Here is a 27,080-nt window from a genome sequence, read left to right as displayed (position 1 = left end):
CCGGGTCTGTTTCTCCTTAATAAGGTCCGACAACGAAGGCATGATGGGAAGACGCAAGCAATCATTGAGATAAAGTGTCAACACCGGGCCTAAGAAGGACCAAGTGGTAATCAGACGTCAAGACCTCTCATGGAGGTTTGTTTACTGGGTAAAAACCACGGGCTTTTGAGAGGGGAAATCTCGCTTCAAGTATTGCCTCCACCTGTTACAGCCTGGGGAACCTGTCTTTCTCCCATCTCAGCTCCGCTTCCCTCTGATGGCTTCTTTCTCAGACAGGTCTCTTCCCATGGTATCCCCTGCAGCTTCTACCTCGTATCTGACCAGGAAAGCAGGAGTTGACCCCCAAAAGTTCCCTCCAAAGTCTCGGGGTTGATTGAGACTCTTGACGTTGGTACTCTCGTTGCACCCATTTTGAAGTAACTTGCCTAAAGCCAAAGTCAGAAAAGGCAGAAAGCTCAGATTAGCACAATATTGCTCTTCCCGCCAGTGTTGTCATGCATTTGATTCATTTCCATTTGCTCAGTTTTCCAAGTCCTGTGATCACCTCTAGCTGGGTGGCCAGTGGGAAGAGCTCTACCAGGGAAGGACTCTAGTACCTTCTGCTTCCATAGTGGGGGTCAGGCAGGCAGACACGTAGCTTTACCATCTCCCTCGCCCCCTCCCACCCCCCATGATTCCATGATTCCATGATTCCATGGGGTAGGGCAGTGGTTCTCAACCTTCTGGCCCTTTAAATACAGTTCCTCATCTTGTGACCCAACCATAAAATTATTTTCGTTGCTACTTCATAACTGTCATGTTGCTAGTGTTATGAATCATAATGTAAATATCTGATATGCAGGATGGTCTTAGGCGACCTCTGTGAAAGGGTCGTTCGACCACCAAAGGGGTCGCAACCCACAGGTTGAGAACCGCTGGGGTAGGTGACCCCCCAAAAAAAGTAAGAGTTGGACAAGTCGCCTTACATAGGGCCTCTTTGGTCATTACTGGGTCAACAGGACACACTCACGTGCCTTATCTGCATTTCTAGACAGAAAAGAATGAACTGCTTATGCCTTAGTCTTCCCTATCCCCTTTACTGTGCGTGTCTGCTGCAGAAATGTTAACGCTAGGTTACAGGACCCTGCTGGGTATTACACATGATAGAGTTGATGTGCCATGTCCCCTTCCTAAAATCAGGAAAATACTGAATTTTTACAAATTATCTGGCCCCAAGGTTTCAGGGACTGTGCCCTCTATTTTTATTTTTTGTTAATCCCCACGTGAGGCTGTTTTTCCCTTTGCTTTCCTGAGAGTGGGAGGGAGGGGGGAAAGGAGGGGAAGATAGAGAAACACTGATGTGAGAGAGACACATCAACTGGTTGCCTCTGACGCTTAAACACTGAACACACCAACCAGGGCCTTTTTTTATTATTATTATTATTGTGGTAAAATACACATAACATTTAACATCTTAACCATTTTTTAAGTATACAGCTGAGTGGGATGAAGTATTCACATTGTTGTACAACCATCACCACCGTCCATCTCCAGAACTCTTTTCATCTTGCAAAATAGAAACTCCCTAATCCATGAAACAATAACTCCCCCCTCCTCACTGCCCTTCCCCCAGCTCCTGGCAGCCACTATTCTAATTTCTGTCTCTGTGAGTTTGCCTACTCTAGGAACCTCACCTAAGTGGAATCATATACTATTTGGCTTATTTCCCTGAGCATAACTGTGGACCTGCATCTTTATGAGGGTGAGGATGAGAATTTAAAATAGGCCCGTGGAAAAAAATAAAATAGGCCCGTGGTATTTGCACCAAGCTACCTACTTACTGTCTCAGGAGGACTGTGGCAGCCAGTCACTCCCTACACACTCCACCCCGACCTCGCAATGCCCCTTTCCCTGCAACTTTCTAAAGAGCCTTTGCATGCATCTCACCGTGGCTGAGACCAAGGACAATTCCTGAGACACCGGGCTGGTGACAGCCAGGGTGGAGTTCCCGATAAAAAGCACATGATTTCAAGTCCACACACAAAAAGGCCTGCACCTAAAGAGCTGACATCAAGCCGAAGCACACAGCCCAGGCTCCATTAGGTTTTTAATTGTGTACTGATGACTCTGGAAAAGCAGCTGTTCCCATAATTAAAACACAAAATCTAAAAAATACATATATACATATGCATAAAGAAAAGAGCAGCAGGGTTCAAGACGGTACATGTCTTTCACATTCAACCAGTGTTCAGGACACAGCGGCACAGACAGCCAGGCGCTTTGCGGTGCCAGCATCCTCCGGCTCCCCTTCGAGGAGCCGCTTTCGACTCGTAGAAGGCTGGGGGGGGGGGGGGGGGAGGAAAAGGGAGAAATGTTCAAAGAAGACCACTGGCTTTTTCAAGATGATCAAAGTTTCCCAATATGCTCCCAGTAAATCTGGAGGCTTTCATGTGAAACTTCTAGTACCAACCATTACTGGTTTTCCTCACTGACATCTGAATCCCCATCACATTGCACCAGACTCAGGCATGCTCATCAAAATGACATTTCTCTCCCTGTGACTTTCCGACCATGCAATGATTTTTATATATTTTTTTTTAAAATAAATATATTTTTATTGATTTCAGAGAGGAAGGGAGAGGGGGAGATAGAAACATCAATGATGAGAAGGAATCATCAATCGGCTGCTCCTGCACGCCCCCTACTGGGGTGGAGCCCACAGCCCCGGCACGTGCCCTGACCAGGAATCAAACTGTGGCCTCCTGGTACATGGGTGGACGCTCAACCACTGAGCCTCATTGGGTGGGCTCAAGGATATATACTGACAGTAAGCAGCATTCACAGCCTCCTCTTGGGTCATCTTTTCCTAAATCATGAAATTCAGAGAGATGACGATACCTTTCACTGGGAGCCCCAAGTCGTGCTCTTTTGTGGAAAGACACGTCTTTTCTCGTGTCTTTGTTTTCCAGTTTATAAAACTGCAAGGGGAGAGTGGGAAGAGCAGTGCTATCCGTCACCAAAAGAAGGTGGGACAGGAATGAACAGATATTAACTTGTACTTAACAAAGAACAATGGAGGAATAAAATTATAACCAATAAAACACCAGTCACTCACCCACATTTTAAAATTTTCAACAAATTTCTATTGGAGCCTCCAACAGAGTCTTTTAATCTTGCCTTGCAGGAGAATTCTTGAATGACAATCCCTAGCTGTGCTTCTCTAATGCATTAAGCATACTGTTCATTATGAAATCTTCTAAGGGTGCTAGAGCAGATCAAGCTGAAACAAAGTATCTCCTACATCATTCCTGTGTGTGTGTGTGTGTGTGTGTGTGTGTGTGTGTGTAGCAGTTTTTATTAGACTATTCAAACTCCTCATCCTTGCTCACTGGCTCTTTAAACTTAGCCCGCATTTAACGACCATCATCTGGAATACCTGGGCTGGGAGCTGGGGTAGAGCCGTTGACTTATTTTCTTCAAAAAGCAAATTTTGAAATGTTCTCTTCATGTCCTCATCCTGTAAAGAAATGAAAAACAGAAGTAGCCTACGTTTGAGGGAACGCTCCGAGAGGATGGGGCCAGGAAGCCCCCGGAAACAGAGAAGTGGGCACAGACGTCGGGTCTATCAGGTGCGTGGCTAGCCCTGGCTGAAGCTCTGGGAGGGAGAGGACCATGTGCCTCCCCCGAGTAGTCTAATCAGCAGGCAGCGCTCAATCAACACTGGCTGAATCAAAACCACATGCTTCAGAGCTCTTGGCGGGTCAGAGAGAACCACAGACCTAAGCAGTCAAAAGACTTTCAGAACCAGCATCCCAGATCCTGACTGAGATGGCAATCAGCAGGCCAGAGGCTGGGGCTGACTGACTCCATGCAGCTGCTAAGTCTTTCCGGGAGGTCGCCCCCCCTCTCCCTGCCAACATGCGGCCAGTTCCTGGGGCCACCCTAACAAACCCACCCAGCACCCTGGGGAAATTCACCCAGCAAGTGCTGTACAACTCGCCAGAAGGACTTCAAGCCACGGTATCCAGGGCTTGGGTCTAATGGGAAAGGAAAACCCTAGCTGGTGTGGCTCAGTGGATAGAGGGTCAACCTATGAACCAGGAGGTCACGGTTCGATTCCCGGTCAGGGCACATGCCCGGGTTGCGGGCTCAGTCCCCAGTGTGAGGCATGCGGGAGGCAGCTGATCAATGATTCTCTCTCATCACTGATGTTTCTATCTCTCTCCCCCCCTACCTTCCTCTCTGAAATCAATAATATATATATATAATTTTTTTTTTAAGTAAATGCATGAAGAAATGAAACCACACTAGAATGTTCCTCAGATGGCAGCTCTTCAGTGCAGCCAAACAGAGCTGACCTCAAGCCTACTTAGGCCTGTTATTTAAAACAAGTCATCAATTAGCAATAATATGTAAAAGACCTCTTTACCTTAACATATCACAGGCAGTAATGTGTATCCGTAAATGCCCTTTCTTTGAAATGTCCACATCTATTCAAAAATACTAACTGCAATGTGCCTCAGGGGCAAGCAGGACGGCCTCCTCTATTTCAGGAAGGGAGGCAAGAAGTGGATCTAAGGGATGCTCCCCAAACTGCCTCCTCCGCTGATGACAAAACAGACCAGAACTCCTATTCCCAGGGCTCAGTCCAGGGCCAGACCCACCAGACCACTTGGCTTCTTCAAGAACCCTGCATTTCCCCAAAAGAAAACCGAAACCAGTGGTTCTCAACCTTGGCTGCATATTAGAATCACCGGGGAATCTTTTTAAAATCCTGATTTCTGGGCCTCATCCTCCGGAAATTCTGTTTCTTTGTTATGGGGTGAGGCCACAACATTAGTAACAAAAAGACAGAATTTCTGGATGATGAGGCCCAGAAATCAGGATTTTAAAAAGATTCCCAGGTGATTCTAATGTGCAGCCAAGGTTGAGAACCACGGGCCTCAACTATCACTAGCAGGTGATGTCCATGGGCCCTCTGCATCCTTGTCCTCATTCCATCTTCACTCCACCTTTTGCTGCCAAAACAAAGTGCAGACAAAAGAGTATTCAAGTGAGACCCCCTGAGGTCAGGCTGAACTTCGCCTTTACCTCGGCTGCTAATAACCGTTTTCTTTTGAGGCGGAAAAGTACAAGAAAAATAGGCTGTTCTTGTTCCTAAATCCCGGGGAGATGCAAGCCCTGTTCCCAGGCCTAACTAGGCAGCTCCCTTGTTTTTTTTCCAAGACTTAACACAGCTCCTCTACTTCCACACCTAGCTCCCCAAGAGTCTCCCTATGAGGGCACACGAACAGAGCCCAGAGGCATGTTTTTCTTTCTCATCAGAATTAAATCCCCACGTGCAAAGGCACCCTTTGTTCCCAAACTCCTTTTCTCCAGGGCCACCCCGCGGTGTCAAATCTGTGTGGTCTAGTAAGTGCTAAATCATCTGACAATTTTCCTTCTGGGGGGACTGCTCTTTCTAGGTCAACATCCCAAACACATATATCTACTTTTTAAAAATTTTCTTTTAAGGATGTGTTGCTCTCAACCTGAGCTGACCGAAGCCAACCTGTTAGGTGCGGCGGGTTGGAGAGCAAAAGATCGGAGACAGTCTTCCCAGAATCCCAGAGGCACACTGCTGAGATGGATGGTTAAGTTCTCCACCCCACAGGGATCGGGGAGACCCAATGGAAGTTCCTAGAAAGGGGTACGGCTGTGCTGAAAGGAACCGCACTGAACAGGAGACCTGACATCCGTCAGGAAACCTGCCCGATGCTGTAGCTGATTCCTAAACCAAAGGTTACCCCAGCAGAGCCACAAAGGACTTCCAGCCCCTGCAGCTGCAATGAGCTCAGCGCAGAAGCTCATGGCAGCTGAACTCCCAGCAGGGACGCAGAGGTGATGCACGCTTGGAGGCGCAGGTGACAGCCTGCACTGAAGGCGTGCTTATTCTCCATGAACAAGTGGGGTCCTTTCTATCCAGCCACTTGGGCTTAAGAAATAGATTCTCCCCCTCGAGGGAGGCTGCCCTTCCCCTCCAACACCTGCTTCCTTGATTTAAAGTGGAAGAGGCTGGAATGCAGCCCACCCCACCTGTTTGGGGGAGAGGGTTTGAGGGAAGAGGGGAGCACAGCTGGGGATGAGATTCCGCGTTAGAGCAACTTCTCAAAGGCACACAGCCAAACCGCGGACCCAGGGAAACCGAGTGGAACCAAGACCGACCATCAAGTGAGCTTGTCCATCCAAGAGCCACGAATCGAGTTTAAAAAGACTGCACGCAGGCACTGCACAGAGACACACCCACCTATATGCATACCCCCCACACCTAAAGCTTAATCCACAACAGCTGCAGGAAACAGACCCAAAACGCAAGTGCTGTGTTTGCATCCTCTCCCTCACCTCTCAGACACAGTTCAGGGCTGCCCACGTATTTCATGCTACGAGGCAGCGCCCAGACCCACCTGAAGCCACGGGTGTTTTAACGCTGCTTCTGTCGTAAGACGCGCCTTTGGATCCACTACCAACAACTTCTTGATGAGGTCCAGCGCTAAAAAGCGATAAGCCACGGTGAGACAGGCAAATGCATCGAATCAGCAAAACTAACAGCATGCTAGACTCGCAGGCCAACATCCAGGAAGGAGAGAGAGGGGCTGAGGTCATGGAGGAGTCAGCAGGTATGGTGGGCAGGGCCCCCTAATCCTCCTCACGCTCTGTATTCATCAGCGTGCTCTGAGAACAGCAGGAACGACCATCGCTCCCTGCTCTGACCTCTCTGTTCCTTCTCTCATTGCTGGATTCAAGTTCAAACTAATTAAAGCTGAACTCACTCCCAGTTCTAAGACACTCAGGATGCAAGCCCACAGTCCCCGAGACCCACAGATGGATGGTGAGAGTTTCTCAGGCTCCTGGAACTGCAGGCTTGGCAGACAGAAGCCTTGATGGCCAGCAACTGGCCGGCTTGTGTACTGCAACAATATCATTCCTTAGACCAGCGGTTCTCAACCTGTGGGTCGCGACCCCTTGGGGGGGGGCGTCGAACGACCCTTTCACAGGGGTCGCCTAAGACCATCGGAAAACACATCTATAATTACATATTGGTTTTGTGATTAATCACTATGCCTTAATTATGTTCAATTTGTAACAATGAAAATACATCCTGCATATGAGATATTTACATGACGATTCATAACAGTAGCAACATTACAGTTATGAAGTAGCAACGAAAATAATTTTAGGGTTGGGAAGGTCACCACAACATGAGGAACTGTATTAAAGGGTCGCGGCATTAGGAAGGTTGAGAATCATGGCCTTAGACACTGACATTTAACACAGTCAACTATGTTAGTTATTTGTCATTTAGTTTTACTTTGCTACTGTTTTCTTTTGAGAATTACAAAGTTGCGCATGGAAGTTCTTAAACACAAAGTAACACTTACTCTTACAGGCTTATTTACTCAAAGGAAACCTTGTAACTAAAAAGTTGCTTGTGCCCTAACCGGTTTGGCTCAGTGGATAGAGCGTCGGCCTGCGGACTGAAGGGACCCGGGTTCGATTCCAGTCAAGGGCATGTACCTGGGTTGCGCGCTCATCCCCAGTAGGGGATGTGCAGGAGGCAGCTGATCAATGTTTCTAACTCTCTACCCTTCTCCCTTCCTCTCTGTAAAAAAATCAATAAAATATACTTAAAAAAAAAAGTTACTTGTGATTTTGCACACTTAAATCGGTACCACGCACTTGTGTCTATTTCACTTAACCCTTACAAAAACCCTTGAAGGTAGGGGTTTATTGTGTCCCCTTTACAAACAAAGAAAATGGAGACTCAGAGAGTTGAAGCAACGTGCCTAAGGTCCCACAGCCGGGAGGAGCAGACCCAAGACGTGAGTCTCCATCTGCCTGGCTTTGGAACAACTTCCGCTGCCTCTCAAATGGTGCAAAACAACAGGAAGTAAGAACAGAACCGACAGGAGACAAACATAATGGAATTCGAAAAGAAACTCTCCCGCCACAGAGCGCACACACACATTGAAGCAAACCATGAATTCTTCACCCTTTCGTGTCCGTACCCTCCTCGGAGACCTCTGCCCAGACTTCAGGAATGAAGTTGTATTTTCCACTGGTGATCTGGTCCTTCAGTGACACCTGAGTCTTATGCTCAGAGAAAGGTGGATACCCACTGAGGCTTCAGACCGGGAGAGAGAGAAAGGAAAAGAAATCAAGTGGTACTTTCCGTGGCATTCGGATATATAGACTTCCTTCTTTTTCCCCCCAGCATAATGAAAAATTCCATTTTTCTATAAATCAATGGTAAAAAAAAAAAAAAAAAAGTGACCTAAATTAAACACAAGCCCTCTAACCTGGACATGTTTCTGATTTCACCTAATTAACTCCAACCAGTCTCGGAAGCCATGGTTTCTTACCAAATAAAAAGGATAACTCCTAAACTCCAGCAGTCTACAGCACGGCTATATCCGGCAGTCCCAAGGGAATTAAGAACCTCGGGGGCCAAGTAAGTCGGGGTACCGCATAAGGTTTTCATGAGAGAGGTCTCCCCCAATATCTTGGACTGCCCAAAGTCAGTAATCTAAAATCAAAGACAAAAAGGAATCGGTTTTAATGACAGCATAAAATAAAAAGATTACGCTAGCCTGCCAGTCCCCAAAGACAGGCAGGTTAGACCAGTTTCTACCTTCCAGTTCATGTCTGCTGCTAATCTGGAACCTACAAATTCGTGTTTCATTCAAGGCAATTCTGAGCTTTTTAAGTTATTTAATTTTGCTTATATTGAAATTCCTGAGCCAAGAAATCTCCAAGGCCCAGGCTTTATGCCAACTTATCTGTGTTCTCTGTAACCTTACAGAAGGTTTGTAACTCCTAGCACAGACACTCCAGGATTCTGATTAGTTATGCATGGTTCCTCTTAGAACCCAGTTTCTCAACCTTGGCTGTGCACTCGAATATCTGAGGAACTTGGGGGGAAAAAATGTATCCCTGGGTGCCACCTGCAGAGACCCACGGGAGCAGCCTGGACCTCATGATGGTACTTATTCATTCATTCATTCATTCCTTTATTCATTCATTTTAATCAATAAGAGATTCCAAAGTGAAGCCAGGTTTGGGCAGCACTGCCTCAGACAGAGGGAAGGAGAAGATGGGATGTATGTAATTGACCCTCCAATTAGATAACTCTCCCCACCCCCTGAACATAAAGGCGGCTTGTACACAGTGGAGCTCAACAAATGCTCATTGGAATCTGGATGAAAACAATAAATGCCACCTGCTCTGTAAAAATAATTGCTAAAAGTGGAAATATCAAATTCTCCACCTGTTCACGCTCAGACTTTGTACCCGATGAGTCTACCAGTTTCTGAACAGAAATCGATTGGAATGGCCACATACAGAACATACATTTCTTACCTTTATAAGACAGTCCTCCTTTTGAGACGAGAGCAGAACATTCTCTGGCTTTAAATCCCGATGTATAATACCGTTTTCATGAAGGTACTACACAGAAAGGGAGGCATGGTCCTTAATTTAAGGGGTATGCAGGTGAGTAGAGACAACACACACAGCACACACGTCTCACGTCGGGGTGAAACTGTAAGCCACGTTCCTCACAAATATATTTCCCCAAACCGCAGAAAAACTCCTGGGTACAAGGGGTGAGTGTTTACAAATGTATTTCCAAGGAAGTCTTTAAAAAGTTCAGAAATGAAAAAAGGCAACTTAGGACAGCAGGTGGCCATTTTACTTCTCTTTTCAAGATAATAAATAACCCTTCCGGTTGGCAGAGACATAAGGTGTCAATTTCAAAAAGAAAAATATAAGTGGGTGATATAAAATATTCTCAAGACCGTATTATAAAATAAACTATCAAAGTTCCACCAAGATGATACATTTGGGTTATCCCAACCCTGAGAATAATATTCTTAAAGGGAATCTGTAAAGTGCAAATTGTAAGTTTGTTTAAACACCCAAAGGTAACAAATCCGCCGAAGTGAGCAATTACTCCGTCTTCGAAAACTCTATGCTCTGAAATACAGATGCTCCTTGACTTACGATGGGAGTACATCCTGATAAACCCGTGAGTTGAAAATATCTTAAGCCGAAATGCATTTAATGAACATAACCTACCAGACATCGAGCCTAGCCTAGCTACCTTACACGTGCTCCGTTGGGCAAAATCGTCTCAACACCGAATTTCCTGCACAGAGTAGGTCTGCAAGGGGGAGAAACCTTGGCTGAGAAGCGCCACGACCAAATTTGGTTTGAGAAAGGGAGTTCTTCAAAGCAGGCAGAATGCCACCAGCTGTTCCTCCACGCGGCTCTTCCATGGAATGAAGGGAAGGCAGCCCACCTGCCTGGCCGCTGCAGGCGGCCGATGCTGCGAGTGAAGGGAACAACCAAGTACCAGCCACGGGGAGCGCTCACAATGTCACCATCACCCCAACTTGCCAGCCTTGTCCTCATACCCGCTCCTCTCCCAGCAAGAGGTACGGGGGGGAGGGGAGGGTGCGGGGGGGGGGGGGGGGCGGCCAGGCTGTGGTGACTTAGTGGATTGAGCGTCGCCCCATGGACCAAGAAGACCCGGGTACGATTCCCAGGTAGGGCGCATGCCCTGGGTTGTGGGCTCAATCCCCAGTAGGGGGCTGGGGGGTGGGGAGTTCTGCAGGAGGCAACCAATCAATGAGTCTCTCTCATCATTGATGTTTCTCTCTCTCCCTTCCTCTCCGAAATCAATAAATATGTGTTTTGTTTTGGTTTTTTTTTTGTTTTGTTTTAAAAAGAGAGGTAAGGGGAGATTCTACAAGGATCAGGCAGAAGTAGCGATTAAGGCCCCTCCAAGCTCAAGAGAAGACATGGGGACCACGTGTTTATTTCTTTAACTCCCTTTCTTACTCTCTCTCTCAAGCTTCACAGCAAGAGCTTTCTCATCTGAGTCAAAGGGGGAGGGGTTTTTGCCAAGAACAGAACAAACAACACACACACACACACTCTGTTCTCCAGGTTTCCCCCTCGCTCCCTCGCTTTCTGACCGACGCGGGGAGTAGTTCACCAACAAGAAAGTAGGCTGCCATAAGCACGGGGGCTCCTTACCTGTACGGCCAGGAGCATCTGGTAAAAATACAGTTTGCAGGTCGCTTCTTTCAGGCGCCTGTTCCCTGCCACCCTGTCAAACAGCTCGCCCCCTTCCATCCTGAAACACACGGGCACAGCGGGGCGTTCATGCCCGGAGGGAAACTCACTCGGGTGAACAACAATCACACAAACAAAACAAACCCATGAAGACAAGCCAAGAGTTGCCGTTTTTATTCACCCTTGACTCCCGTTGTCAAGGCAATGAGGTCAGAAGCTTCATCCACAAGGAAGATGTCCCCAGTGGATACTAAGAAACAAGGGAAGATGGGAAGAGGGTGCAGTGGGCAATGCAGACACTTGGAGAGCTTTAAAAAATCTGACTCATGCCCTTAACCGGTTTGGCTCAGTGGAGAGAGCGTCGGCCTGCGGACTGAAAGGTCCCAGGTTCGATTCTGGTCAAGGGCATGTGCCTTGGTTGTGGGCACATCCCCAGTAGGAGGTGTGCAGAAGGCAGCTGATCAATGTTTCTCTCTCATCGATGCTTCTAACTCTCTATTCCTCTCCCTTCCTCTCTGTAAAAAATCAATAAAACATATTTTTTAAAAATCAATAAAATATATTTAAAAAAATAAAAGCCCACTCTTTAAAAAAAAAAAAAATCTGACTCGGTGGATCCGAGGCAGGGCCCAGGAGTTTGCGTCTTAAGCACACTCCCAGTTAGATTCTGAGACTGGCATAGAGCAGCAAGCAGGAGTAGGCAGTCAGCTCATCAGGAGACGAAAGCCCAACTCTACAACTTCCCAGCTGAGGCGCTTTCGGCAAATTCTGTAGCCTCTCTGATCTTGTTTCTGCCTCTTAAAAACAGAGAGAAGAGCCCAGCTGGTGTGGCTCAGTGGTTTTGAGGGCTGACCTATGAACCAGGAGGTCACGGTTCGATTCCCGGTCAGGGCACATGCCCGGGTTGTGGGCTCAATCCCCAGTCGGGGGTGTGCAGGAGGCGGCCGGTCAATGATTCCCTCTCATCGAATGGGGTGTCATTATCACCCCATTTAACACCAGGAAAATGACTCCGAGAGGTCTAACAGTGGGCAGTCAGCTCGTCACCTGCAGAGTGGGATTCGAACACAGGCCTCAGACCCGCGGCCGGGGCCCTCTAAGCCGCCTGCCTTTGGACACACTGGAGGGGTTTCCCATATGGGCTGAAACCCCTCAAGCACTTTGTGGGCCCCACCACCACCACACCCATCTGTCCAGGGTCCCCAGGACGAGAAATGCAAGCCAGCGTTCGTCTTTAAATAAGCATTGAAATGGAAACAGATTAAGAAGCTCACTACTTACAATTCCAAAACAATATAAAAATCTTCGGCATCAAAAAAGTCTTTAATCTTGATGATACAAGGCTGAAGAGGGAGAAGAGGGAAAGGAATGAGACGCTCCCAAGAGGAAAAAAACACAAAAGCAGGACGCCCAGCAACTGCCCAGAGAGCTGGGGAGGCCAAGACCAGGCATCTGGCCCCGTCCTGGGACACTTCGAAGTTCACGCAGGGGAGAGGGCGGAGCAGAATTAATCTGGCTCCTCAGTGAGGACGCACAAGGAACGCGCCACCCCACCAAGTCAGCAAGGGACTGGTTCCCGCTTCACACGTAAGGGTGGCACCCAGGAAGGCAGGCCGGTCTCCTCCCAGCCCCCTCCTCAGTGCCCCACCGCACAGACAGGCGAGGACATCTCATAACTCGGAGGAGCCTGACAAGGAGCATGAATGGAAAGCAGGTCAGCTGGGTGCCCACCCTGTTACCAGGCGGCGGGCCACTCAGCTCTGCACAAATGGAACCACAGGGGGACGTTACAGGAGCCTCCCATTTCCAAGGAGATAGGAAAGTTAAGAGATTTGCCCTAGCCCAGCGGTTCTCAACCTGTGGGTCGGGACCCCTTTGGGGGTCAAACGACCCTTTCACAGGGGTCGCCTAACCATCGGAAAACACATCTATAATTACATATTGTTTTGGGATTCATCACTATGCTTTCATTATGTTCAATTTGTAACAATGAAAATACATCCTGCATATCAGATATTTACATGACGATTCATAACAGTAGCAACATTACAGTTATGAAGTAGCAACAGAAATAATGTTATGGTTGGGGGTCACCACAACATGAGGAGCTGTATTAAAGGGTCGCGGCATTAGGCAGGTTGAGAACCACTGCCCTAGCCAATTTGGCTCAGTGGACAAAGTGTCGGCCTGCAGACCAAAGGGTCCCGGGTTCGAGTCAGTCAAGGGCATGTACCTCGGTTGCGGGCTCCTTCCCGGCCCAGGCCCTGGTCAGGGCATGTGCAGGAGGCAACCAATCGATGTGTTTCTCTCACTTCAATATTTCTCTCTGTCTTTCCCTCTCTCTACCACTCTCCCTAAACATCAATGGAAAAATATCCTTGGTGAGGATTAAAAAATAAGTAAATAAATGAAATGAAATTTAAGAGATTTGCTATGTCTTCTGTTCAAGAACTAAATCAGTGTAAAGATCACATAATTACTTAATCATGAAATCTTTGCACAGTATTGTCCTTTCAAAAGTTCAGGGTAAAGCTCTTTCTAGCTACATGACAATTAAACACACATATGCATGCATATGTACACACATGTACACACACAATTAAGGAACTCACGTTTCATGCTAGCTTTATTATACTGAAATGCTTTGCATTCCTCCCATATTTTGAGATAAATGATTTTAAGAATGGGCCATGTTTCACAGAAGTACTTACATGATTTAATTTTTTCAAAATTTCAATTTCTGTTTCAACATTGAGAGCTGGATCCTTTGATAAAAAAAATAACGTTAGAGTTTATCATTAATAATAACAATAGCCAATATTTAGAAAATGTTTACAGTTAAACTTAGTTGAGTAACAGCTGCCTGAGTTCCAAACCCATCTCTACTCATATAGAGAAACCAAGGCCTATAGATCAATCATTGAAACAACTCACTTAAAATCAGTCTGTAAAGTGCATGGCAAACAGGAAGCATTCAAAAAATGACCAGGCTTTATCCCAAGCTCTTTACTTAAAAGGATAAGGCCACATAAGCCACATAATCCCCAAGTGAACTGGTTTCTATAATTATCCCCATTTCACAGATGGAGCAACTGAGGCTCAGAGAAAGGAGGCCAGCTGCTCCAGTTCCCACAGCCAAAAACAAGTATTTCCACTGTTCTCATGCTTACCTGGTAAATTCCGCTTGTCTCATTAGCTGTGGAATTGCTTGCAGTCATAAAAATTATAAAACAAAACCACTGACAAAAAGGCTATTTTATTAAACTATATGAAGAAACTGTCAAGTCAAATATCTCATACTAAAACAGACGTAGGTTTCCATTTCAACTGCAGGCTGACATATTTATTGAGACTTTTAACTAGAGGAAGGTTCAGGACACTGAAGTTGTCCTCCATTACAATTCCGAAAGGATGAATCAAGTTACTCAACCTCATGGACTACACCCTCCACAAGCAGAGAGGATATAGAATTACATATTTATGTAAAATGGACTTCAGCTAAGAAACCCAGATGTTTAATTTTAAAAGCCTGCCCCTTCCTGTAAGCCGTTAAACTCATTACTAAGTCAGGGTGTGCTCTGATGACAGAGAGGTCTAAAAGAGTTCACGATGATTTGAAAGATGAAATTAAGAACTAAAATTTTGCTGCAAGTCATTAAGAATCTGGTAGGTATTTTCTTTCTCCCACAAATGGGAAACAAATCCAGAATCACAGGGGAAAAGCTCTATAACAAAGTGAACACAGAAAGGAAATTCCTCCTGCTATGTGAGAATGGCATTGTTTTGAGGGGGGGGGAAATTGATCTTTAAAGAATGTTAAAGTATAATGGCCAGAAACAGCTGGCCACAGAGGAAACGTGCTTACGGGCCACATTTTACATTACTTTGTGGAACCATGTGTTGAAAGACCAATACATTTGGCCATTTCACTCACGCAGTAAAAGTGTATCCCATAAAACGAATAGCTAGCAAATAAAGAGACGATTGAAATAATTTAATTAAGATTTCTAAAAATCTGTAAACAGGAAGATATTCATTGCCACATTTACCAGGGAGAGCCAAGAATTAGAAATTACCTAAATGACCAACCAGAGAAATGGTTGAATACATTATGATAAAGCCAATGAAATAGAGACTTGACCATGAAAAAAGAATGCATTAGGGAAACGTTTATGCCTTCATGCTTGTATGGAAAAGCAGAATAGAAAACTGTATATACAATGTGATTTCAACCATCTAAAAACACGAATTCACATGAACAAAGACTAGAAAGGAAAAAGAAAACTGGAAACAGCTGTGGAGTTGCAGTGGTGGGGATATGGCTGGATGTTTTTCCCCTAATTTCCTTTCATTTATTGTAAAAACAGTCTTGTGACAACTTAGAAGGAGGAGAAAAAAAAAAAATCAACTTCCTGCTCGTTCATTATGTACAACCAAGTATCTTCTGGAGCCAAATTGTAAGTTTCTAGAGTAGCTGAATACACTCAAAAATTGTCAATGTTCCTTCATGCAAACTCACGTGTCTGAGCAGTAAATTCTTCCTGACGTGGAACATGGCCATTCCAAAGCTATTCTGGGAAGTTAAGAACGTGAGGGAGCAGCTGACAGGTACTTACTCCTTCTTTCTCAGAGCCAATAGCAAACTTCCTTTTGCTGATGATCTTGATGGCTACTTTCTTGCATGTTTTCCTCTCAAAGGCCAGCTTCACCTCCCCACAGGCACCGCTACAAGGAAAAACAGAGAGCGTGACTGTCAGACTCTGTTTTTCATCAGGAGACCCACCACTCCCGCGTTGGCCTCAACGATTACGAGATAAAGGCGGCCCAGTGCTTGCGTCCGCAGCACATACGCTAAAAAACTGGAACAACACAGAGAACATTAGAATGGGCCCTGCACAAGATATCTCTCTCTCTCTCTCTTTCTCTCTCTCTCTCTCTCTCTCTCTCTCTCTCTCTCTCTCTCTCTCCATCTCTCTCTCTCTTTCTCGCACGCGCACGCACACAGTCCATATACAATCCTTCCATTGTCCCTATTTACCGAGAACACTGAAACCTCACCAACCTAGCACGTCAAGGGCATAGGTAAATGTGGACCATCCTGCCCTAACCGGTGTGGCTCAGTGGATAGAGCGTCGGCCTGTGGACTCAAGGGTCCCGGGTTCGATTCCGGTCAAGGGCATGTACTTTGGTTGCAGGCACATCCCCAGTAAGGGGTGTACAGGAGGCAGCTGATGGATGTTTCTCTCTCATCGATGCTTCTAACTCTTTATCCCTTTCCCTTCCTCTCTGTAAAAAAAAATCAATAAAATGTTAAATGTGGACCATCCAACAACACCAGGTCAGCTCCAAATCCCACTTTTTTTGAGCTGAGACAGACTTGTCTTACTGTCACTTCAGATGGTGAACGTCTAATAAAGACACCAACAACAAATCGGAGAGAAATGACTTATCTCAGAGATCAAACAGCAAACAAAAAAAGGCCCCGTCAAAAATGAGGGCCTGAACAAGCGACAGCAAACAACACCTGCAAATTACTTTCATCGATGCATTTCTTGATTTTGTCTTCAAAGAAAGTGCCTAAGTAGTGGATGCCATGAATTGCACCCTGAATAAAATCACAATACCTAAGACACCAAAAGTATTATAACCTGCTTGCAAAGGTTTGCAACTAATTGGGATACTATAATAGAGGAGAAAACGCTAACCTAGGATACCCCCCAGTACATAGTTAATTCGACACAGGCTCTGTTCTCCAAAGTTTGGGGTCAGCCCAAGGTCATGGCTCCTTAAGTACCAATCGTTCATTACCGTATGAAGTAAACCATCATAACTATTATGGGTTTAGGGTGGTGTGAAGGGTTTTCCATGACATTTTTTTATTGTATATTGTATATATAAAGACTAGAAGCCAGGTGCACAGCCTGGCCTGCAGGGATCGGCCAAAACCGGCTCTCCAACATCCCCCGAGGGGTCCTGGATTGCGAGAGGGTGCAGGCCGGGCCGAGGGACCCAAAGGGTGCAGGATCGGGATTAGGGAGGGACCGCAGGAGGGCTCCAGGGCTGTCCGGTCCCTCACGCCCAGTCCAGATGGGGCAGACCCCAGCAGCAAGCTAAGCTACCAATCGAAGCATCTGCCCCCCTGGTGGTCAGTGCACATCATAGCAACTGGTCAAACAAATAGTCAGATACTTAGCATATTTTATTATATAGGATCATAAAATGTACCATTGTAATCATTTTAAAGTGTTTTAATTCAGTGGCATTAAGTACATCTATAATGTACAACCATCACTCCTACCTATGGAAACCCATACGCACTAAGCATTCACTCTCCCATTCTACCGTGCCCCTAGCCCCTGGCAACCACGGATCTGCTTTTTGTCTACGAAGTTGCCTAATTCGAATCTCTCATTAACAATAACATCATACAATTTATGTAGCTTTTTGTGACTGGTTTCTTTCACCTAGCATGTTTTCAAAGTTCATCCATGCTGTAGCATGTATCAGTATTTCATTCCTTTTTATAGCTAGACTAGAGGCCTGGTGCACAAATTCATGCACGGTTGGGGTCCCTCAGCCTGGCCTGCAACTGGGGCCGATCGGGGCCATCTTGCCCAGTCCCAACTGGGGCCCGCTGGCCGGGGGGAGGGACCGCAGGAGGCTGGCCGGCCACAGAAGGTTGGCTGTGGGAGCGCACTGGCTACCAGGGGGCAGCTCCTGAGTTGAGCATCTGCCCCCTGGTGGTCAATGTGCGTCATAGGTACCCCGTCCGGTCATAACGGTGGCTTAGGCTTTTATATATAGAGATAATATTTCATTGTTTGGATATATCACATTTGTTTATCCATTCCCTTGTTGATGGACACTTGGGTTGTTTCCACCTTTTGGCTATTCTGAATAGAGATGAAATGAACATTCATGCATGTGTTTTTGTTTGAACACCTGTTTTCCATCGAGGGGGATCTACCTACAAAGGGAATTGCTGGGTCATATGGTAATTCTGTTTCATATTTTGAGAAACCACCAAATTATTTCCCCCAGTGGCTGCACCATTTTACATCCCCACCAGCAGTGTATGGGGGGTTCCAATTTCACCACATCCTCACAAACACTATTTTCCGTTTCTATATTACGGCCATCCTAGGGTGTGAAGTGGTATCTCACTGTGGTTTTGGTTTGCATTTCCCTAATGACTAAAGATGCTAAACATCTTCTCATGTGGTTTTTGCTCATTTGTATATCTTCTTTGGAGAAACGTCTATTTCATTCCTTTGCCCATTTTTAAATCGGGTTATCTTTTTGTTGTTGAGTCGTTAAAGAGTTCTCTATTCTGGATACAAGATCCTTATGATATACGATTTGTAAGTATTTTCTCTCACTCTGTGAGTTGTACTTCACTCTCCTGACAATGCCTTTTTGATGCACAAAAAGTTTTTAAATTTGATGAAGTCTAATGTATCTATTTTTTCTGTGGTTGCTTGCACTTTGGCGCCACATTTCAATAGCCACTGCCAAATCAAAGGTCGTGATTTCTTCTTACAGTTTTATAGTTTTACTTCTTACACCTAGGCAACCAATTGATGCATCTCTCACACACGGATGCTTCTGTTTCTCTCTCTCTCACCCTCCCTCCCTCCTACTCTCTAAACATCGATGGTAAAATATCCTTGGATGAGGATTAACAAAATAAATCAATAAATAAATACATCTTGGAAAATGTTCAAGACCTTTTCCAATTCCCCTCCTGCTGCAGCTAACAGTCACCTTTTGCCCGAGAAATCTTCCCCGAGTCCAGTGGAATGTCTATAACAGTACAACATACACTGCTAGAATGATGGGGGGGGGGGGGGGGGCATGTAAAATTAAGCCAATCAGAGGTTTTCCCTGGAATCAAAGGCTGATGTTGGGAGAGAAGCAGTTCTCTCTGCTGTGGTTTCTGGAAGAAAGAAAACAGGAATGTGGAGTTCCTGGGAGCCATTTTTCCTGCCACACAGAGAAAGCAATTCTATACAAGGGCCACAAAGAGCAGCTGAAGCAGGGGAGGGAGACAGAGCCCTGGCAACACCGTGGGAGCCCTTAGATCGAGCTGTAGACAAAGCCAAGTACATAATCGGAACTCAAAGAATGGCAGAGAGCTCAAAGGCCTCCTGGTCGAGCCGTGCCTGAAGTCAGCTGGGCCCCTGTATTTCCCAATTACAAGAGCCAATAAATTTCTTTCTCTCTTTGGAGAGAGAGGAAGGGAGAAAAGAGAGAGAGAAACGTCAATTTGCTGTTCCGCTCACTTATGCATTCATTGGTTGATTCTTGCATTTACCCTGACCGGGGATTGAACCCACAACCTTGGTATATCAGGACAGACAATGCTCTAACCAACTGAGCTACCTGGCCAGGGCCAGAAGAGCCAATAAATTTCTTCACTGACTCATTTACGTTTCTGTCAGCTGCTACATGGGAGAGGATTAGTATTGAATCCTCTCTTAGGAAAAAAATAAGAGTCCCACATATTTCTTAAGGGTGGACACAAATTTGGCTCTGAGCTTCCAAGCAGCCAACGCCAATAGGAAAACATGATGGGATTTACTGAATTTAATGTCCATAAACTAATCTATCTCCTTCAGGTGGGCCTATAGAGGACACCGTGCTCTGTAATAGAACTGTATGGCATGTGAGTCCTATCTCACTAAAACTGCTTTGAAGAAGTTATTACAGGTAAAATTTATAAGGAAAAAATATTCATGTCAATCGATCATTATTAAGTAAATCAATAACACACACACCTATTATAAACTAGTGGCCTACAATTATGTTAGAAATAGATAATGAGCCCTGGCTGGTTTGGCTCAGTGGATAGAGTGTCGGCCTGTGGACTGAGGGGTCCCGGGTTCGATTCTGGTCAGGGGCATGTACCTTGGTTGCGGGCACATCCCCAGTAGGGGGCGTGCAGTTGGCAACTGATCGATGTTCCTCTCTCATCGATGTTTCTGACTCTCTATCCCTCTCCCCTCCTCTCTGTAAGAAATCAATAAAATATATTAAAAAAAAAAAAAAAAAGAAAGAAATAGATAATGAATATTATAAAACCAGGAACAAGCCGGCCTGTAGTGGCTCAGATGGTTGAGCGTCTTCCTGTGCATTAGAAGGTTGCTGGTTCGATTCCTGGTCAGGGCACATTCCTGGGTTGTGGGTTTGATCTCCAGTTGGAGAATGTACAGAAGGCAACCGATTGATGTTTCTCTCTCTCCCTCTCCCCCTCTCTCTTTCTTCCTCCCTTCCTCTCTCTAAGCATGTGAAAAAAATAATAATAAAATAAAACCAGGAACAAAATACTAAGCGATAACCAATGTTTAGAAAAAAATTAAGTACAATTTCCATAAGAAAAAAGAAAATTTACCTTCCAAGAGTTTTTGACATGATGTATTGGTCTCTTAATTCCTTGGGATAAACTGATTGGTCATCCACAGTCAGATCGAAAAATACGAAAACTAAGGAAAAAAGAGCAGAAATGGGTCTCATTAATTCATTAGATAAAGAGAAGGTAAATGGTCCTAAATTTCAATAAACATGGAATATAAGGCAATTGTTTTAATTACATTTACTATCTAACCCCAAAGAAACCATTTAGGTAGGCTAAATATCATGAAACCCATGGAAAATGATGGCAAATGTCATTCTTCAATGGAGATACACAGCTTCCTTCTCACTGTAGTGCATAAAATCCATGCACAAACACTAATCTTATTCCTTGAACTCAGAATTTTTTCATCAATTGCACTAATGTAAAATACCTGTGCTGCCCTAGCTGGTTTGGCTCAGTGGATAGAGCATTGGCCTGCAGATTGAAGGGACCCGGATTGGTTTCCAGTCAAGGGCACATGACCGAGTTGCCGGCTTGATCCCCAGTAGGGGGTGTGCAGGAGGCAGCTGATGGATGTTTCTCTCTCATCAATGTTTCTAACTCTCTATCCCTCTCCCTTCCTCTCTGTGAAAATAAATCAATAAAATATATATTTTTAAAAAAAAATGCAGCAAGGACTGAGTAGAATTTTGAATGCTAACCTACATACTTTTTTTTTTTTACCTAAGCCATTTTCCGCAAAGCACACAATGTCCATTTTCCTTTTATTTGGGAGGAGAAAAACCCGACAGCCATAAGATAATGGCTCACCTTTGTTATTCCACATGGACAGTGCAATCTCAGAATTGTTATTCAGAGGAAGGCGGCGTCCTCTGCCTACCAGCTCTCTGTTCACGAAGGTTCCGTTCCCACTGTGGTCTTCTATGTATGCGATGTAAGAGTTTTTCGGCCCCATTTCCTGAGACAGAAGACATTTTATTTCCAAGTTGTTTTTTTTTAAGTTTCCACAGTGAGGACTAGATGACCAGCTCTCCCAAATAAGTAGCTACTTGTCACCTACCCTGAAAATGCGAAAGTGCTTCTTGCTGTAAGTCCGGTATTTATCCGTTCTTTTCAGCAGGGGTTCATCGAAGCAGTACTCGCAGCTTCGATCCCTCCCAAACCAGTAGCTGTCGTTCACGCACTCTGTAACACAGACGCACACACCAGGGGGCTGTGGTTTCATCTCTCAAACACCTTCAAAAACGGCTCATAAAATCCACGAGTAGGAAAACAGACGAAGAAGGCAATCAAAATGATAGATGCTGATCAAGATATTATGAGATTAAAATGAGGGAGTGGGGGGAGGAGAAACATAAATTTCCAACAATGAACTTAATAAATGATGCCCTAACCAGTTTGGCTCAGTGGCTAGAGCGTCGGCCTGCGGACTCAAGGGTCCTGGGTTCGATTCCAGTCAAGGGCGTGTACCTTGGTTGCGGGCACATCCCCAGTAAGGGGTGTGCAGGAGGCAGCTGATCGATGTTTCTGTCTCATGGATGTTTCTAACTCTCTATCCCTCTCCCTTCCTCCCTGTAAATAAATGAATAAAATATATTTTTTAAAAATTACATATGCAACCACTTCACGCCCATAAAGATGGCTACCGTCTATTTTTTTTAAGGAAATAAGTATTGGTGAAGGTGCAAAGCAATTGGAACTCTCACATATTCCTGGTGGGAATGTAAAACGGCACAGCCACCGTAGACAAGTTTGTGGTTCTTGAAAAAGTTCAACACAGCCCTAACCAGTTTGGCTCGGTGGATAGAGCGTCGGCCTGCGGACTGAAGGGTCCCAGGTTCGATTCCGGTCAAGGGGCATGTACCTTGGTTGCTGGCACATCTCCGGTAGGCGGTGTGCAGGAGGCAGCTGATGGATGTTTCTCTCTCATCAATGTTTCTAACTCTCTATCCCTCTCCCTTCCTCTCTGTAAAAAAAAAAAATCAATAAAATATATTAAAAAAAAAAAAAGTTCAACACAGCCTGGCCAGTGGCTCAGTGGTTGAGCATCCGCCCAAGAACCAAAGAGGTCATCAGTTCGATTCCCAGGACTGGTGGACAGAGAGTGCGAGGGGCAGCCTCCCCTGGAAGGCCTGCTCCGACCTTTGCTCCATTAGAAGACCCCTCAGGCAGATGTGTGCAGACAAGAACAAGGTAGGAGGCAGGGGACCAGGAGCTCTGGGAGACAATGAGAGGCAAGAACCCAAAGAAGGATGGGCCCCTCCTCCTGGGAAAGAAAAAGGGGGTGCGGGTGAGAGGTGTTCGGGGAGAGAGGAAGAGATACGTGGTTTTTGACATGTGAGTTGAAAGTTCAAGTACGTCCTTTCCTTTGCCAGGATTCTAGACCTCTTCCAAGTTCAAGCTCACCGTCCTCTCAGAACAGTGGTTCTCAACCTTCCTAACGCCGCGACCCTTTCATACAGTTCCTTCTGTTGTGGTGACCCCCAACCATAACATTATTTTCGTGGCTACTTCATAACTGTCATGTTGCTACTGTTATGAATCCTCATGTAAACATCTGATATGCAGGATGTATTTAGGCGGCCCCTGTGAAAGGGTCGTTCGACCGCCAAAGGGGTCGCGACCCACAGGTTGAGAACCGCTGTCTCTGAAAAATTAAGGGCATCTGGGAAAAGTTAACTCATCTCTCCCTTTGGTCCCATTCAATCCCAACGTTTGGTTGCTCTCTCTCACCTTTGCTTTGAAATGATTTCCCCATTTCACAGATGGGGACTGTGAGGCTCAGAAAAGTACCATCATTTGCCTTAGGTCACAGAGCCAGAGACAGAGCTGGGACTTGAACTCGTGTCTGATTGCAGCACCCTCACCCTTTCCCCATCCCCCCAGCTATATAGTCTCTCTTATTTCCTTCCCACGCCAGCATTTCTAAAAAATACGTTTTTAGGGAGGGGAGGGGAAAACATAGATCAGCTGCCTCCTCCATACCCCCTGCTAGGGATCGAGTCCACAACCTGGACATGTGCCCTGACAGGGAATCCAACTATGACCTCTGGGTGCATGGGAATACGCTCAACCGACTAAGCCACAGTGGCCAGGACACCGCCCTCCCCCACGCCCCGCCCCCCCAAGCATTTTAAGTATCTCTTTCACTTTCTCTCTCAGCCTTTTCTCTCACACTCATTTCCTGCTGCAGCAAGCCTTCCTTGGGCTCCACAGGCTCATTAGGCTACCAACTAATTTCATTACCTTTCTCACTCCACTCACTTCTTCCGTAATGGCTCATGAAAAACATAGGTCAAAAGTCTAAAAGTTGTAGGTTCAAACCATTCTTCTACCAACTCCTGGCTGTATGATTATAAACAAGTTCATCAATTTCCTTCTAAGCCCCAGTTTGTTCTTCTGTAAAATGGAGATAAGGATGAAGACTCTCACAGGATTATTCTGAACTTTGAAAAAGATGGTCCCAACACCCCACCCAGCATCAGGTGAATAGAAGCTGTTTTCGTGCAGGGAAGTTGGCAGACGATGGCACAAGTTCAAGTCTCAGCACAGGTTCTTACAGTCCTGGATCAACTGGTACGGGCCCCACAACCGGCAGTGTCTTGGGCTTTCTGCTGCCACAAATATCTGTAATTGCTTTTTCTGAACACAATGTTAATATGACACTACAGAACAAAGGGTCTTACCAAGATTGGAGAATCCGTCCTGAAGGGCCCATAATCGCGCCCAAGGGGCAGGGACCGGCTCCTCCGGTTCTTGGTCCTCAGGAATAGAATACAGTTCCTGGGTGGACACTGTGTCTAAGGAGCTCAGCGTCCCCGAGCTGGAGTGAGAGGACTGGCTGGACGTGGGCACTGTGCTGGCGGAGGAGCTGGATGTGCTCGAGGAGGGGCCTGGTGTCTGCGAGGAGGGGCCTGGTGTCTGCGAGGAGGGGCCTGGTATCTGCGAGGAGGGGCCTGGTGTCTGCGAGGAGGGGCCTGGTGTCTGCAAGGAGGTTCCTTGGGACTGCTGACGCTCCCCTTCCGTTTCCTGAGACATCACCGCCTCAAAAGTAAGCGTCCAACAATAAGGTGGGTTTCCAGGAACAAGGCTGAAAGTTCAGGGGTGAAGGATGAGGCCCTTGCAGGGTAGCTCAGTTGGTCAGAGCATCATCCTGATGCCAAGATTGCAGGTTCCATCCTAGGTCAGGGCACATAAAAGAAGCAACCAATGAATGGATACCTAAGTGAAGCAACAAATCCAAGTTTCTATCCCTCTCGTTCTCTCTCTTCCCCCCTTCTCCTCCCCTCTAAGGTCAATCAATCAATAAATACTTTTTTTTAAAAAAAGTGAAGGATGAGCCCTAGCCAGCTTGGCTCAGTGGATAGAGCGTCGGCCTGCAGACTGAAGGGTCCCAGGTTCGATTCCGGTCAAGGACACGTACCTTGGTTGCGGGCACAACCCCAGTAGGGGGTGTGCAGGAGGCAGCTGATCGATGTTTCTCTCTCATCAATGTTTCTAACTCTATCCCTCTCCCTTCCTCCCTGTAAAAAATCAATATTTTTTTTTAAAGTGAAGGATGAGCATATTACAATGACAAAAAAAATAATAATCCAGGGCAAGCATGCTCTGCAAAAATTAAAATTCTAACAGTCTAGACACACAGTTCTTCTGGGCAGAGCTTTTCTTCAGCTCACTTTCACTAGATCAGCTTTTCGTCCGATAGCCACAAGCCACAGAGGAAAGAAATAAAAAAAATGACTTGAAGGCCATAAATAAGTAAAGAGCTATGAAACTGAGTTGAGGAGGGGGAAGAGACTTACAACAGCTTATAGTTGCCCAATCTTTAAAATGTAGAAATGAAGCCTAAAGTGTATTCATTCATACAAATCAACACTACACTTACATGTCATATATGTTTGGAAAGAGAAAGGAGAAGGGTCTGGTGGTAGAAGATGGGCAAGGAGACACTTATTTGCTGCACCACTCGAGGGGGGATATTCACTTAAAAGGTCACTGATGTCCCTCCTCCCCCAAACCAGCTCAGGAAGGTAAGGACCAAGTTCAGTTGGTTGAGTAGAGAGATTCCTCAACAGCTAAGTGCTAGGCCACAGACTGAGGCAGAACACAAAGAAGCCGGCCATAAACAACCCCATTAGCCTTTTGTGATGCTAAGTAACGAGAGGCTCACCGTGTCAGCATCCTAAAAGGCCTACCAGCCCTTCAGAATCCTGCAGGAACCATTCTTTGAGCCACAGGAGACCTTAGCAGAGGTTCCCCGCCCTGGCTTTAGAATGAACTTGATGGACAGTTGAACTCTGATAACCAAACCTACAATATTAGTCAAAAGTAACTTTCAACCCCTAACTTGAAATCCCCACTCTGATTCTTTTTGAAAGACACTGTCTCTCCTGATCCCCACACTCAGACTACTGGAGGAGAACACAGTAAGCTTTACTCACACTGACTGCATTTACACAGCTTTCCAGATACAAAGGTCCTGAGGAGTTTTCCTTAAAGCACACCAGGACGGTGATGCCAGAGAGGAGTCTGCCACTCGGGCTGCACTAACGCTACCTCAATCAGGCTGTGCCCGTCCTCCTGCAGTTTTGGAGCAAAACTTCTCCACCCTGAAAACTGGCCAAAAAGACAGTGTCAAGAGGTAGCCATCATCGAGTATGAGAAATAAGGGTAAAAATCGGGTGGGAACCACACTGGCCACAGCCATGAGAAAATACAGTGAAGTAGTTAGAGGCAAATAGGTCTGGAGGCAGATGCCTGAGTCAGATCTTTGCATGACCTTTCGGTAGATCACAACCTCGAGGAACCTTATCTACTAGAAGTGAATACTGAGGATTAAATGAGAAAGTGCATGCATGCTCCTCACCAGCAATGCTTGATTATTGGGAGAACAGAATTCCAGTCCTAAGGAATCCAACAGCACCTTACAAATGCAACACAATTTCTTTTTCAAATACAGTAACCTAGTCCCACGGAGGGCTAGTGCTCTCCTGCCCTTTCCTCCCCACCCCACTCCACACCCTTACTTATGGACACTTTGCAGAGAATCCTTCAACACAGGTTGGTGTGTTTCCAGTTCCTGCAATGCCTAGCAGCTAAGAGTGAGTTCTCAAGAGGTATTTTTGAGATTGAACCTAACGTACCGTAATAATTATTAACACTTACAGAAAGAACTCAGCTTTGTTGCTGCTTAGCCTGCAAGTCTGAGCCAATTCCAGCTTGTAAGCAAACAGGGGAAATGAACTTCACCTGGAAGTTCATCTACAAGTTCATCAACAAAGAAGGAAGAGAGTCGCCCACGCATTGCTCTCCTCCCACCTCCCGGCCCGAGCTCAAAAAGAAGACACTCGGGAAATTCAGCTCGTACTAAGACACTAAAGACGGGATTCGAACCCCGCGACGCACAAGGGACGTTCCCCCACGAACACTCACCGCGTGAGCCCACCTGGAGCCACACACTCACTCCAGCTGCAGCTAGCGGCGTGGCGGCTAAACAGATACAAACTCCACCCTCAACCAATCAAAACACCCCTCCGCCTCTGCCGGACCAATGAGGAGCAGCGGAAGTGGCCGTCCAAGCGTGGCCTCGCTGCTTGCTGGGAGTTGTAGTTTAAAACGTAGAGCGGGACTC

General features: G+C 46.0%; 1 protein-coding gene across 5 annotated transcripts; it reads right to left on the bottom strand.

Moving 5' to 3' along the window:
• Positions 1-182: 182 nt before the first annotated feature.
• CHEK2 (checkpoint kinase 2) lies at positions 183-26,986 on the bottom strand. Of its 5 annotated transcripts, none has more exons than XM_036353558.1 (15): positions 26,882-26,985; positions 24,136-24,628; positions 21,510-21,634; positions 21,260-21,407; positions 20,486-20,576; positions 15,711-15,819; positions 13,806-13,859; positions 12,376-12,437; positions 11,056-11,155; positions 9,376-9,462; positions 8,379-8,542; positions 8,025-8,140; positions 6,423-6,508; positions 3,416-3,496; positions 183-425 (listed from the first exon to the last, which is right to left on the bottom strand). In XM_036353558.1, exons 2-15 carry the CDS (start codon positions 24,485-24,487, stop codon positions 306-308), a joined length of 1,695 nt encoding a protein of 564 aa, XP_036209451.1. In that variant the 5' UTR covers positions 24,488-24,628; positions 26,882-26,985; the 3' UTR covers positions 183-305. The 5 variants fall into 5 exon arrangements, 3 of the variants coding, with proteins under 3 accessions (XP_036209451.1, XP_036209452.1, XP_036209450.1); XM_036353559.1 differs by lacking the exon at positions 183-425 and adding an exon at positions 1,402-2,317; XR_004974813.1 differs by lacking the exon at positions 183-425 and adding an exon at positions 2,268-2,317 and having other exon boundaries at positions 8,009-8,140; positions 26,882-26,984.
• Between the last annotated feature and the right edge of the window lie 94 nt (positions 26,987-27,080).

This window comes from Myotis myotis, unplaced genomic scaffold, assembly GCF_014108235.1.
Source record: "Myotis myotis isolate mMyoMyo1 unplaced genomic scaffold, mMyoMyo1.p scaffold_m19_p_20, whole genome shotgun sequence".
Classification (NCBI taxonomy): domain Eukaryota; kingdom Metazoa; phylum Chordata; class Mammalia; order Chiroptera; family Vespertilionidae; genus Myotis; species Myotis myotis.
Note: the sequence above shows the minus strand (reverse complement) of the source record. Positions and strands in the feature narration are given on the sequence as shown.

Coding starts and splice junctions, on each gene's coding strand:
- CHEK2 (XM_036353557.1), bottom strand. CDS start 24,487: ATGTCTCAGGAAACGGAAGGGGAGCGTCAGCAGTCCCAAGGAACCTCC. Junction 8,543..9,375: donor AGGAGGACTGTCTTATAAAG/GTAAGAAATGTA, acceptor CTTTGATTTTAG/ATTACTGACTTTGGGCAGTC. Junction 2,958..3,415: donor TACCCCAGCTCCCAGCCCAG/GTATTCCAGATG, acceptor CTCCCCTTGCAG/TTTTATAAACTGGAAAACAA.